Below are 14,737 nucleotides of genomic sequence, written 5' to 3' on the forward strand. Positions count from 1 at the left end.
GTGGATGGTATGTATCTTTTCAGTGATATTTTACATGCAAATTGTGGTACAAATTGTACACCATAGAAAGGAAACCTAAAGGCTAATGTGGACACATGCCTGCATGTGGGCGGAGTTTGAATGTGTAAATAACACTCTCTGGAGCAGGTTTTCGTTATATATGCCAATTACAATAGGGTCCTGACCCCTAGTTGGGGCTTTTAGGTAGTGTCCCAATACAAATAATGAATAAAACAAATATAATATCTGCATCAGGGAACATCTTTTGTTTGCAGAGCTGGCAAATGGTAACAGAAAACAAACAAATAAAAAATTGATTCACAAATATTTTGGCAAATAGAAGTGCCAAGTTCAGATCTCTGAGATTTGTGGGGCATATTATTCATTATTTGTGAGTATTCAGACAGCCGCTGGGCATTCATGAATACGTTTGCCAATCCCAAAAGTTGCATGTATGGGTTTTCATCACAAAATTTGGGTTGGAAATTAGTTATTCATTATTAGCCATTTGCTACTCATTATCTCTTGTTTAATGTTGCAGTCACCCAGCCAGTGAGTGAATACAATAGCATGTGACTTTGGTGATCCACCACACAACACAGTGAATACTCTAAAGGGAGCAGTTCACAAACAAGCTATTCTCTGAAAATTGTTCCCCAAAAGTGTTCAACACTCATGAATAATTAATGAATTTGAAAAACATTCATGCAAACCAGAAAATGGGCTAAGTTGTAACAAATAATATTCATAAGAGTAGTTTGACCAACTATTTGTCTAGACACTAGAAATCTTGAAGAATTTTTGTGAATATCTATAGTATTGATATTGTTCTTGGCTTTTACAAATTTACAGAATGGTGAGAAATGTAATCTTGCATCCCCTTTATTCCCTGGCCCCATTGAAGTCAATAGTAGCTGCTCCATTGACTTCAGCAGGGCCAGGATTTCACCCTATTGGTGAATTATATGCTTGCAAAATCCCTAGTTTAGTGATGCAAATAATAATGAATAAACCTCATATAAACTTACTCACCCCCTAATGCTTTTCTCCTCAGTGCTTTTGGCTCTCCTCCAAAGGCTTACAGCTAGTACATGGTTTTTCTGGTCCTCAGTACTGTCTTGCACTCCCTTTCTTACCTTAACTGCACCATCCAGGAGTATTCTCAACCTCTCACAGCATTTTCCTGGCTCCATCTTTGTCTTTCCTGTTCCTCTGTTGCGAGGTGCTTTGGGTTGCCACAGTTGGCAAATGTATTTTATTATTATGATAATTGTCATCTACTGTTTGATAAGCACTGATAGTGCAATCAGAGCTGTAGAAGACATAAATCATGACAGTTGTCCCCTGAAGATTAAGGTCTTGATCCTGGCTGTATGCAGGCAAACCTCTGCTCCTGTATGAAACCCCATTGAAGCCCTGTGTATATACCAACCTCCAGTATTGGCCTGAAATTTTAGCTTTGCTTTTCAATTTATATGCAAGTTTATATGTTATTTTTAAAAAATAACAGACCATAAGGTCCTCATTCTTCTTTTTCCGTTACTCACAGCGCAAGCAGTTCATTGGACAGCAGTGGGGCTACTCAGGGAGTCAGGTTCTACTCAAGGACATCAGTCTCAGGCCTTAAGAAATTGTGTCCTACAGTACAATTAAATGTGTTTATGTGAAACCTGACACACTTTTGCACTGTTGTACTGCAAAAGCAATCCACTCATTCTTAATATGTGCATATTTCTGTGACACTGTGATCTGCATTTCATTTATTTATCATATTTATTTATACCCAATACATTTTTTGGCCCTTTGTACAAGGTTTTAAAGCAATACATACCTTGGCTGACCAGTGTGAATCAGGAAAATGCTTCCCACAAAATAAAGTTCTAAATTGTGCATAAGGAAAAGCATATGTATTGTGTGCTGCATACATTGCCATTGTAAGTCTGTTGTGTTTTCATTCAACTCCAGAGGAGGACCATGTGAAATTTATGTTACTATTTGATGCACAAGTTACTGCTGCCCTTGGCTTTGTTTCAGTGATAGGTGAGCAGGAAGAGGCATATTTAAGGGATACACTTTATGAGCTACACTGAAAACTCAGCAATGTAAATTCAGATCAGCGCATTTTATTTATCTTGTACAAATACATGAAAACCCTGGGGAAGTACATTATTTTTCTGGCTACCTTCTTCTGCAGTTGAGAAGTATCCATAATTTTAAATTGCATAACGGAGAGATGCCCATATTGTGGAGTTAGGGATGGGGAGAGCAAAAGTTTGGAAGTCAGGGATGTAAGACCTCAAGTTTCTGCTTTTGTGCTTGTTTCATGATCCAACTTTTGGCCTTGCTTCTGGCTGTTGAAAAATTGACAAAAGGTGTGAAACTTTAGGAAGCTTGGGCTTAATACTTCCTGCTGTACAGCACTCAAATTAAATAGTTATTACTCCCTGGATTTAGTAAAGTAAAAAAAAAAAAAACTTTTGAAAAGTTATGACTTTTGCTAGAACCTGCCCATAGATGTAATGATTTTTAAAAAGACATACACCCTCCCAGAAAAGTATAGAAAAATAGTATAACAAAGAGAATATCTACATACATTAGCTTTTTAATGTGTTTTATCAAATGGTAAAATGAGAATTTTTGTAAGTGTTGTTTAATGATTTGAACAGGACTCTATTCCTGGTTGTCTCACAAATGTCTACCACTGACAACATGAACTTATCAGCTCACTTAACATCCATCCCTCAGTTTGCTCGTCTGTAAAATGGATATAATTCTTATCTGTCCCATGTTGTGAAGATTAACTTACGTTTGTTAAACAATTTGAGGTCCTCTGAAAGCTTTCCCCATAAACACCAAAGTGTTAGCATTAATAATAATAAAGATCTATAACTTTATTTTTTCCTAATTAAATTTTTAAAATTGAGCCAGAAGAGAAGCAGATCAGATGGGGAAAGATCCAAATTATACATAACAATAAACTAAATTAATGTTCTGAGTCATTTAAAGACAAATGTTTACAAACTAAATTGTTCATATAAAACTATAATTCTGTCTGAGATTTTACTGATATTAATAAGGTTCTTGGATTTCTGTTTTTCTGTTTTTTTCCCACCAAAATTACCCCCACTGAAATTGCAGCTATGGTACACTTACACATACATACTTCTATATATTGTAATGAAATGTGTTGAGGGTGAAGGAATTTAATGAGTTGCAAATAAGTATATCTCATGCAGCAGATTTGTTTTCTCTGCCTTCCTTACCTAAATCATGAGGAAGCTTCATAAAAGTGGGTCAGATCATTTCTTTTCCTCATGTTGGAGTCTTGAAATTGGGCACTATACAATGCAGCAGCACCCCTTACTGCATCTGATTTACTTAGTATAATTAAGCCCAGAAAGTTACCACAATTGTCCTGACAATAGTAAGGTTAGAATGTGCATTTGCAGCAGCTGTCAGTAAAGTTCTTATCTGCCGGTGCATTAACACACTGAACCATATCTCCAAAAATGTGTTAATTAAATTTGTTGGAATTTTATAACCTGCAGAAAAAATATGATTAGGAAAATGCATTTAAATGTATTTATATATGTGATAAAATGCTTCTCTCAGTATAGCGTGCAATCTTATTTAAACAATGAACACAGGATGGTATTCTTATTTTGAAATTGGAAATGCCTTTGTTTTATTTGTAAGTGTCTGAAATATGACAACAACATTGAAACAATCCCTTTTCCATAATCCCTTTAAACTAATACATCTACCCAGCCAATATTGAAAGCTCTATGATGTGAACTCCAAAATTCTTACACCTCCTATTAATTCTGTGAGTTTCTTCTTACACCTCCTATTAATTCTGTGAGTTTCTTCGCCACACAGATCCAGAATACGTCATTTTTAGTAACAATGAAAATTGTATTGGAGTTGCAAAGTAAATACTAAAAAGGTTATGTAGTCAACTCTATTTCATAACCTTCTCATAATGCATTTCCCATAGGGTGGATCCTGTGCCCCATGATGCCCCCAAACCTCCAGGATATACCCGATTTGTCTGTATTTCTGACACTCACTCAAGAACTGATCCAATCCAAATGCCCTATGGAGATGTTTTAATACATGCTGGTGACTTCACTGAACTGGGACTTCCTAGTGAAGTTAAAAAATTCAATGAATGGTTAGGTAAGTATCAGATTACATGCCATTTCGGAAGTAAACGTGATTTAATGAATGTACCAACTCTCTCTGCCTCCTAGTAAAACATTGTGCACGTAGGAATGATTAATATTAATTTAGCTTTATGTTTGAATGGCAACATTTAGAATTTGGATTTTTAAAAATATTGTGTTCTTTCCAGCTGAGCAAATGAGATTCATGTGATCATTCATCCATTCTGCCTTTCTGCTCTTAAGAGGGGGAAAAGGTACAATAAGCAACTTTTGGCATTAGCTGATATTTAAGTCACTGGGCCTTTTATGATTTGCATAAGAACTCTTACAGACATTGTTATGGCTTTCCCTCCCCATAAAAAGTTGTGGTGAGAAAAGCATTTGTCTGTTTAACCCTGGAGGCTGATAGTTTTTCTATCTGAGGCTCAGCTGCACCGCAGCGATGAATTCCAAACAAAGCAAAACGCGTGTCTGTGGTTGCTGTCTTGGATGTGGAAGACCAGATGTAGATGCCTTCTGTAGGCAACTGTTGGCATTGATAGCTGAAATTCTGTTCCACTGGGCAGGCAAGTGGTGATTTACATGCACTTCTACAGTGTTATGTATGTGGTTAAAAAAAAGAAAATTACAGTGGAAATTGGAAAGAGTACGCTGCTTCCAGAGAAAAATCATGGTCTGTGTTCCTGCTGTGCTGGTGCCCGGATATAGCATAAACACAGATTTTTGTTTCTGATTATCAAAAAATGTGCAGATCCGTTGAGTGGCTTTAAAAAAACTTCTGCATGAAGTACACATTTTAAGGGACTGGGCTTTTTTCTTTAATTTATATTTTCCTGTGTTTTCCTGTCTTCTTAGCTACGTGCTATGGCATTTCCCAGTGTGGAATTGGCTAGGAGCAGCACAAAGCTGTCAGAAGCATGGAGACTGAGATGCAATAAGAAAAATGTCAGGCCTTTCTAGTTCACAAAAATATTTACAAGCAAGCCTTTACCCTAATTTTGGAAGACTCATGCTAATAAATATTGATTTGACTCTGCAAGCCCAATAATATGCCCAACATAAAATAATTAAGAAAAAAAGTTACAATGCATTAAGGTGGAAACACACACACAAAAGCATTGTCATTTTCAGTGAAATCTGTAACAGTACCTTCCACTCAATCTTTTTGTGCCCAGGCATTACAGGACAATAGGACACTCTTACAACACTAAGCAATGTTCAATTTCACTCTGAGTCTTCACACTATATTGCAATAATGTACAAACATTAGTGCACAAAAACTGTTCCAAACCCCATGGTTATCTGTTATACACAAAATCAATATTTACCCAGTAGTGTGGAAGGGAAGCGATATTAGAGCATTGTTAGTCAGCAGGGAAAGGGACTGCATGTCTGAGTTGCTGCTGAGCTCCTGTCTACCTGACAGACTACCTGGCCTCCTACATGATACTGCCCCTGCTGGGAACAGCAGAAGTCCTCAAACTGAAATCCCCTCAATTTATAGGTTATAGGTGAGGGAGTCTGGCACGGCCTTCTTCATGATGGCCTTGTGAATGGAATTGTTTTTCTCCTTGCTCCAAAATAGTCTGAGAATTTGCTGATCCTTAAGGCTTGCTGCCAAACTGATCTCTCTGAATGGTCACTTGGAGAGGATTGAGGTGTGTGGGGCGTTGGATTTCAAGCTATAGGGCCTTTTGGGGGGTGGGAGAGGCAGGATTCTTAAGGAGCGGTGCACATTTGTGTAGTCTGGGATGAGAATGTTTTGCTTGTTATGCTTATGATAGTTGTTTGTTGTTGAAGGGACTGGGTTTATATATTATATTTTCTGGATTTATATTTTAAATCTCTGTCAAGGTGTCTAGAGCATTTGAATAGGTGGGTGTTTTTATGTGTTTAATTTAAATAAAATAAAAACTCATCCATCTTCTTTGAAAACCTGCTGTACTTTGCCTTCCTTATTGACTAATGCATCTAGAACTATTAGAGCCTCTTCCTTTCCTCAGCCAGCTCCTTCTCCTCCTCTTCCCTCTTTGCCTAGGATCTTTCACATCCTTTCCTGCTCCCTCCCAGACTGCATTCTCTCCTTCATCCTAGTCTCAGCTCTCCCTTTATCTTCATTCTCTCTATTTTGGCTCTGTCAATCTCAGCCTTCAAACATACAACAGTTTCCTCTATCCTTAGAAAGCCTTCCCTTGCTCACCTGCTTTTCAACCTACAGCTCCATGTCCCACCTTCTCGTTATGTCCACGTTTCTTGTGTGCGATGCTGGCTGCCACTCTTTGATTTCCTCTTCTCTCATACTCCTTTGGATCCCCGGCATTTCGATTTCTGCCTATATTCTCCTCTCAACCTTTCCGAGGTCACCTGACCAAATTCTGTGTCTGCTTCTCCATTTTCCTTCTTCTCCACATCAAATTCAGACTCCCTGTCTTTGATGTCAAATATATTTTACTTTAAAAGTGCTGACTTTAATAGAACTTAAGCTAATGTTTAAAGTTGAACATGTGCTTAAGTGCTATGCAAAATAGGGCAGATCTAAAGCCCTTTCTCTCTTTCTTCAAGCCTGTTTTTTTTCTTTTTCTGATACTGTAACCTCTGTTATTTTCCTCTCTTTGTCCCAGTCTTCCGTGAGCTCATTTTTCATGAAACACTCTGAGCCCAAAGTGCATTTGGTATTTCAGAAGGTTCCAAATTTGAAGTAGATGGTGAAGTAGATGGTGTAGATGGGTCACAAGACCATTGAGCCTTCGGATGCTGTCATAAGGAATGGGTTGGAAGAGAACTTGAGCATATGCTAGATTTTCAATGTGCCCCACATACTGACGTCACTTTAAGCATTTGAAAATAATCCAGAGCCCTTCTGCCTAGATATTATTCATCAATATATAATGCAGGATGGTTAAGTTGGATCTTATCCTTGAATACTAGGGACACGCTGTGCTGTGGTTATCCCCTGCACTCAGTCCTCTTACTATTTTTATTTTATTAATTTATTTTTATCTGGCACCCAAAAATGCATGAGGTGCTTTATAGAACAAACACAAAAAACATTGTCTCTGCCCTAGTGCAGCCATCAAATTATACATGCAACTCCCCTCCCCCCCACCTCCATACATTCTTTAATGATGGTATTGGAAAAGATCTGTGTGGTTCAGCAGCCTTTGTGCTTCCCTTTGCTCCAGCCTGCATGAATATTTCCAAATGTTATGTACGCCAAGGCCCTAGAGCACAACATGGCTCTGAGTTACACTAATGACATTTGAGCTAAATATTCAATCTGACACTCCAGTTCTACACCCACTTGTGTGAGTGTGTATGTGGAGCATTGTACTCTTGTGTGTAGACTTAGAAGATTACTTAATTGTGCTGCACATTTTCTAATGTTCCTAGCTTCATTATTTCTGAATGAAATTTCCTCAAATGTGTCAAAGGCATTCTTCTTTGAGGAGTAAGTTCATGCCAAATTTGAAATAAAGCTGGCTTAGAGTTACAGTGCAAAAATGAAACACACCTGGAACATTTAATTAGTGACAACCACCATTTTATTCCTATTTTCAAATTGCAAAAATGGAGAAGCAGAATTTTATCAAACTTCTCAACACAAATTCACTTCAGGGCTGTGATTTGCCAAATGAAATTTCACCACAAAGGGTCAAATTTTTCCCTCCGAAAATTGAAGTAACCTGAAAATAAAATAGGCATTTTCATTCCAAAACTAACAGAATTATACCAGTATTCTACGTTGCTGTAAATACACACAGTTTATGATTGTTATAGCATTGCTGTTTATATAAAAATCAGCTAATTTTGATCAACAGTCAGTATCCCTATTTTAAGATACAAATCTTCATCAAAGAAAACAATCTTAGTTTCAGGTCCTTTCTAAAATGGAATCTTCTGCAGTGACGGTAGATATTTTCCTTCTTGTTTTAACAGGTATTGTATATTTTAGGGTGCAATAATATTCATATTTAAGACAGTGTAAAATGGTGGCAAAGAAGAAAAAAATTCATCCTTCTGAGCAGCAAAAGAAATTAGAATTTACAAAGTGTAGTCTTGCCATTTTGACCATCAGTAATTATACTATTTTTATGTTAATGTAGAAACCCCTTGAAAGGGGTGTTTAAGTACTAATTATCTATTTACAAAAGAATGGCTTTGGAAATGCAGTGAGAAACACTGAGCTGTATAGGGATTTAGAACAGATGTCATTTTAAAAAGACTAGGCATACAAAAAAAAAAAAAAGTTGGTTTTCATTGCACTTCTTTAACATACAGTGTCCCAGATCCTTGGCTACAACTGAGGAGCACACAGCGTAGGTCAGGAGAGAAGGGTGCAAAGATGAATTTATAGTCTCTCACAATTCTGGGCTGTCTGTGCTGGGCCAGTCCTCTGGCCTAATTTAGGGCAGCCTGAGGACTTCTGTAAATTACACTGGCTGCCAATAGCCTCAAGGGCCAACAAGGCAGCTGGGGATCACCAAAGGGTAAGGAAGCTGAGCTATATCACCTTCTTCCACCCACGCCTCCTGAGCTGGCAGCGGGGAGCCTATGATGTAGGTGCTGCTATACTAGAGGATCTCCCCCATTACACCTGATCATCTTCCCAAGGCTGCCTGCACCAACTTAGGGCCATTTGTACCACAGCAGTTTGAAATGTGGGTCAGTGTGCATTCTACAGCGGTGGTATTGCTAAAGTCAAAATTATGATTCCTCCTGTTCTAGGAACTGCAGAATGACTCCTATTTCCATAATACCCCAATGGCATGGCTTCCCCCCACCTTTTGTCTAAAAATTAGTTCTGTTATTACAAACACTGGGTCTGAGTCTGGAGTCACACGTTTTACTCCGGTGTTTAACTCTGTTGGCTTTAGTGGAGTTTTCCATGAAGGCAGTGGGGTCTGGAGACACAAAGGCAGGATTGGGAGGCAAGAGGTCCAGAATCTAATTCTGACATGGCTGTGACCTTTGGCTAGAATTTTCACTAAGGGAGCTAGGCACCCAAATCCCATCCTGTAGGAACTGGGCACCTAACTCCGTTAGACACCTTTGAAAATCACAGCCTCTGTCTTGTTCCCCTTCCTAAAATAGGGACAATAATACCTAGCCACATGCCACACAGAGATGTTAATTAGTGACTATTTGTACACTGCTTTGAACATATACCATAAATCATTATACACAAACATAAAACATTATTATTAGTGGTGTGCATATACTGACATAGTACCCACCCTTTTATAGTCTTCCCATTGAGAAGATGAGCACTTGGGGACACGGGGGATTATTTTGCAGGATCGGAATTGGAGTCAGTATCAAATTGTGATGAAATCCTTGTAGTAAGTGTGAAGTGATTTTTACTGTTACTTTTTTATACAGTTCTCTATGTCCTGTCCTTTCATTGTCCCTCAGATATATATGTTATTTTAAAAGGTAAAAAAAAAAAAAACGTACTGTAGAATTTTTTCATCTCCATTAAGAATTTTTAAGAATTGTTTTTAAAGGTAGAATCGGGAATAGAATTTCATACTGTAGCTTAAATATAAAGAGAATACTCTTACAGAGTAAAATTCATCCAGTGGCTTAGGGGCTGAACTATGCTGCACAATGACTCCTGTACACAGGAGGGCAGTGCATTGGTTCTGCATAGGCAGAGATGGTTTAAAGCAGGAACCAAGGATCTGCAAATGAAGGTCCTAGGCTGGAACGCAGTCCATTTTCCTTTAGAAATAAATTTGTTCAATTACCGTACATGTAACAGAGTATCCTGGTATATATGCTTGAATATTAGCAGATTTTTTTTCTAACATGTTCCTAGTTTTATTTATCTATATCTATGTATTTAAAGAAATCCCAATTTGCAAATGTAGCGGTGAAAAATATTGTATTTATTTGTTATTTTAGTGTTTGATTTAATTGCTGACTTTTATGTTGCAGAAATGGCTAGATCTAACAGTTTACAAATGACTTAAGGAGGAGTGTTGATTTACAATGTTATTCAAGATTATACACCATACAAAAAAGTATGTTAATGTAAATTTCCCAGACATCAGCCAAGTGTTTAAACACAGAACTGTCAAAGAGATGCTAAAAAAGCAATCTGAGACTGTTATACAGTCTTTTTACTATATCACTCACTGCTGTATTCTAAAAGGTTGAAATGAGAGGGGGGAACATTAAGTGGGCATTTGTATGATTGTCACTGCTTTTAGAGAATACTAAAAATTCTGCTTAGCACAATACCCAGAGACAAGCAAAGCACAGCTGCTGTTAGGAGTTTGCATATATCTTGTTGAAGTTGCATGGGGATGCAATTGTAAGTCTGTGTGTTTTGTTAAATAAAGTGGATAAATGGTAAAGACTCCTAACTTTTTAGTACAAGAGAAGTCTGGAGTATAAAAGCTATGCATTTGCTTTTGGATTATTTGCAATTTTATCTAATTTAAGAAGAAAAAAGCATTGCCAAAGGATGATTCACCTTTAAATACATACAAAGTCCATTTACAGATAACTCTGAGACAGTGAATTAGAAAATGAAAGTCCCAGGGTTTTTTAGTATTTGCAGTCTGTTTTTCAAGTGACAGTGAACCAGCACTTCAGGTAATTCTTTAAAAATTATCTTCCCTATAAAAGGGGCCCACTGTGGTTTGAAAATTGGGAATTGCTATAATAATTTTGTATTGGCCCATAAAAAATTAGATGTTCAGTTGATTTCCATAATTAGTAATCTACTGTAATGAAAGAAAAACAAAAATATTATTAATCAAATATATATACACACACATACAATAGAACCTCAGAGTTACGAACACCAGAGTTATGAACTGACCGGTCAACCACACACGCCATTTGGAACCGGAAGTACATAATCAGGCACCAGCAGAGACCAAAAAAAAAAAAAAAAAAAAGCAAATACAGTATAGTACTGCATTAATTGTAAACTATTAAAAAAAGGGAACGTTTAAAAAAGATTTGACAAGGTAAGGAAACTTTCTGAGCTTGTTTCACCTAAATTGAGATGGTTAAAAGCAGCATTTTTCTTCTGCATAGTAAAGTTTCAAAGCTGTATTAAGTCAATGTTCAGTTATAAACTTCTGAAAGAACAACCATAACGTTTTGTTCAGAGTTACGAACATTTCACAGTTACGAACAACCTCCATTCCCAAAGTTTTCATAACCGTAAGGTTCTATTCTATTACGAAAGCTATTATAATTTTTTTGCACTAAGTGAACAAAGAATAAGATACTTTTTGATGAACGTTTGCCAGAACTGGAAAAAATGTGTATTTACTTGAGACAATATGTAAAGGTAATTTGGGGGTTGAGGGGAGGTGACAGTTTTTTCAGCTACACATGAATCAAATATGATCACCCAGATTTTTAAGTACCAAGTCCCCATAGTCTAATAGGAGAGTTTGTGGTGATATCTATTTATAAAAAGTTCTTCTCTTATAGAAACTGCTTGGCTTAGGTCCAAGCCAGTGTTCCTCCAACATATTTTTGTGTGTGCGGGGGGAGGGAGGAAATGAGAAAAACGGGGAGGTAAAGAGAGGGGAGGAGGGGAATAGAGAACTGTTGAGTTCTCATCCCCACCTTCAACCAGTAGCATTGCAAGTGGCTGGGGAAAAAGGAAGCATTGAGCCCCACCTCCCAGGGTGGGAGGCCCTGGAAGTTGCTTGGGGAGAAGGTGCTCCAGAGCCCAGTAGCTGAAATTAGAACTGTTTGAAATTCAAAATTTCCATTTTTCACAAAATTTCAACATTTTGAAATTTGTTTTAATTCCAAATTTGATTAAAACCAAATATTGTGGATATTTAGTGAACAGAAAATTCTGAAAAAAATTGTTTTGAAAATTTCATTTCAGAAAAACTTAAAATTTTCATTTCAAAACAAAATTTTGAATTTTTCTGACATTTTTCCCCATTGGGAAATTTGTCAGAAATTAATATGATTTCATACAAAAAATTGGTTTAATTGAAACAGTATTTTCAGATGGAAAACCATTTTGATAAAGGCCATGTTTATACTTATAGCACTGCAGCAGCGCAGCTGAACCAATATAGCCGTGCTGCTGCAGCTTATGTGGTGAAGACGCTCTATGCTGACGGAAGAGCGCTCTCCCCATTGGCATAAAAAAACCACCTCCGCGAGCAGCAGAAACTAGGTCAGCAGGAGAAGCTCTTCCACTGACATAGCGCTGTGTGCACGAGCACTTATGCCAGTGTAACTTATGTTGCTCTGGGGGGTGGTTTATTCACCCCCCTGAGCGACATAAATTATGCTGACATAGGATGTACTGTAGACATAGCCTAAAATTTTGCTACCAATTCTAGCTAGAATTTTCCCTGCACAGTATATTGTGTTTTCCAGCAGGGGGCAGCTACACATGTGCATTTTAGGGGGAGTCTTTGAGAGTTTTGCAGACCAGAATAAGCAGTCATAAGAATATATAATTTCCCAAAATTCCAGACTTCCTTCTTTTCCTTTAGCATTAAATACGTCTGTAAGTCACACCGGACGTGTGGTGTATGTTACGTTATGGCATTCCTGAATGGCATATCTGTTTCTTATGTGCTCTCATATGCCGTATACGCTCAATGGGAGCTATATTTTGTACTGGATCCATATGCAGAATTCCCATGAGAGCAGTATATGGTCTCAGATTTGTTTGCACACACACACACAGCTAGCTCCTTTTCCATCCCAGGTCTGCTGCTTCCCTGCTAGCAGAGCCAAACACTAATACCAATGTTTTTAAAAACGAGAAACTTTTACTGCACTCAGTAGAATGTATAATTTCTTCCTATTAAATTGCTTCTCTGCAGTGGAGTTATTCTGTTAAAGAGAGAGTACATTCAGTGACAATAACTTTTCAACTTGTTTTCCTCAAATGTTGCATCTCTGATTATGACATTAATATAAACTCATTTACATCAGTTATTGGTGAAAATAGTAAAAAGGCTGTGTAACGGCATAATGAATCAGGTTCTGCCCCATCGTGGGGGGATAGACTAGAGGACCTCTTGAAGTCCCTTCCACCCCTACATTGCTATGATTCATCAAAGCTTTTAAATTTTCAGAAAATTCCATGCAGAATTGTCAATACATTTAACATAAAGATTAATTTCCAAATGATCTGTTGGTCAAATGAGAAATGGTACTCATAACCTTAAATGCGAATTATTCTAATTATCAGCATTTCAGGTTTTTAAAAATTCTCTCTTTGTTGTTTTTCAGATAACCCTCATATATAATATATAACTACATAAAAATGATAACAATCAAGGAAAATAACCGTGTAACAAGAAATCCATCCAAAGATTTTAGGGGCTTGCTTCAGGATAATCTAAGTACTAAACATATGTAAGCAAGAAAGTTGATGATTTAATGTAATGGTTACTGTGTAAATATGTTGCACATGAGTGATCTTTGATGTTTGCCAGAGCTCAGTCCTGCAGTATAGGGCATTCAAGAGGCACTCAGTACCTCACAGGGTTGAGCTCATGTTGCCTGATTCTGTTCCTACTAAAATCAATGGGAGTTTTGCCGTTGACTTCAAAGGTAGGAGCATCAGGCCCACAGGGCAGAGAAATTTGTACAGTGCTCCGAAAATAGCATAGGGCTGTGAGAAAATCTCTGTATCTGCGGTAAACTGAGCACTGTTGTGTAGTAAGCATAAGATCAAGGCAGAAAGGAACCACAGTAATAGAGTACCATATTCTGCAGCCCTGAGAATGGTCCAGTGCTTCTCTCTGTCGCAGATTATATCCACATTTCTAATCGATCAGATACAAATGAAGACCCCGATTTTTCAAAGACTTACGCATGCACTTAAATTTACACCCTGTGAGTAGTCAGGATGACGAGTTAAGCACGTTCATAAGTCTTTGCAGGATCAGGCTTTAAAGATTTTGTTAGAAGGGAACAAAACTGTGGAAAAAAAACAGCCAAAAATCAACTATTTTTTTACTGTTTTCTAAACAATGGGCCTCTTAATTTAAGTGAAAAGAGGGAGGGTTTGAAGGGGGCGGGGGGTGGGGGGGAAGCGTAGAGATAAGCAGGGGAAATAGATTTAGCAAGTTCCAGCTAGGTATGGAATGAAAGAAAGAAAGCTGAGCTGCAAACTCATCAAAAACAGAGCTGTTAATTGAAAAGCTGACAGACCTGTAACTACAGCAGAGATTCTGGCCGCCACTATAATAAATGTAACTGTACGTTTAGAGTAATTTGCTAATTTGCCTAAGTAACACCCACAGACAGCAACATGACACAAATACATTAGCGGAAGCAACAGCTATAACCAGCTCATACAGGTTCTTGGCTAGTAGATGGATGGATCAGATGAGCTGGAAAAGAGTTAGAAAATAGAATAGAAATGGAATTGCTAAAAAAACTATGGCATGCAGTTTTCTTCAGTATTTGTCAAAGGCAATGGTATTGCTGTATCATACTTGTGAATGCCTAGACATACTGTAATACTTATGTTACATTATCAGCCTGTGTGTGTATGTTGATATATGGACATGTGTTAGACATTCTGCAGAATGTTAAGCGCTTCAGAATTGGAAATA

General features: G+C 37.6%; 1 protein-coding gene across 2 annotated transcripts in view; it reads left to right on the plus strand.

The window, feature by feature from the left end:
• MPPED1 (metallophosphoesterase domain containing 1) overlaps positions 1-14,737 on the plus strand; it is a 74,058-nt gene that overhangs the window by 15,489 nt on the left and 43,832 nt on the right. For both annotated transcript variants that reach the window (XM_024213904.1, XM_024213894.2), the window contains exon 3: positions 3,998-4,179. In XM_024213904.1, the coding sequence (XP_024069672.1) occupies positions 3,998-4,179 (182 nt within the window). The remainder of the gene's footprint in view (positions 1-3,997; positions 4,180-14,737) is intronic.

The sequence above is a fragment of the Terrapene carolina genome, unplaced genomic scaffold, assembly GCF_002925995.2.
Source record: "Terrapene carolina triunguis isolate 2854851 unplaced genomic scaffold, T_m_triunguis-2.0 Scaffold112, whole genome shotgun sequence".
NCBI lineage: Eukaryota > Metazoa > Chordata > Testudines > Emydidae > Terrapene > Terrapene triunguis.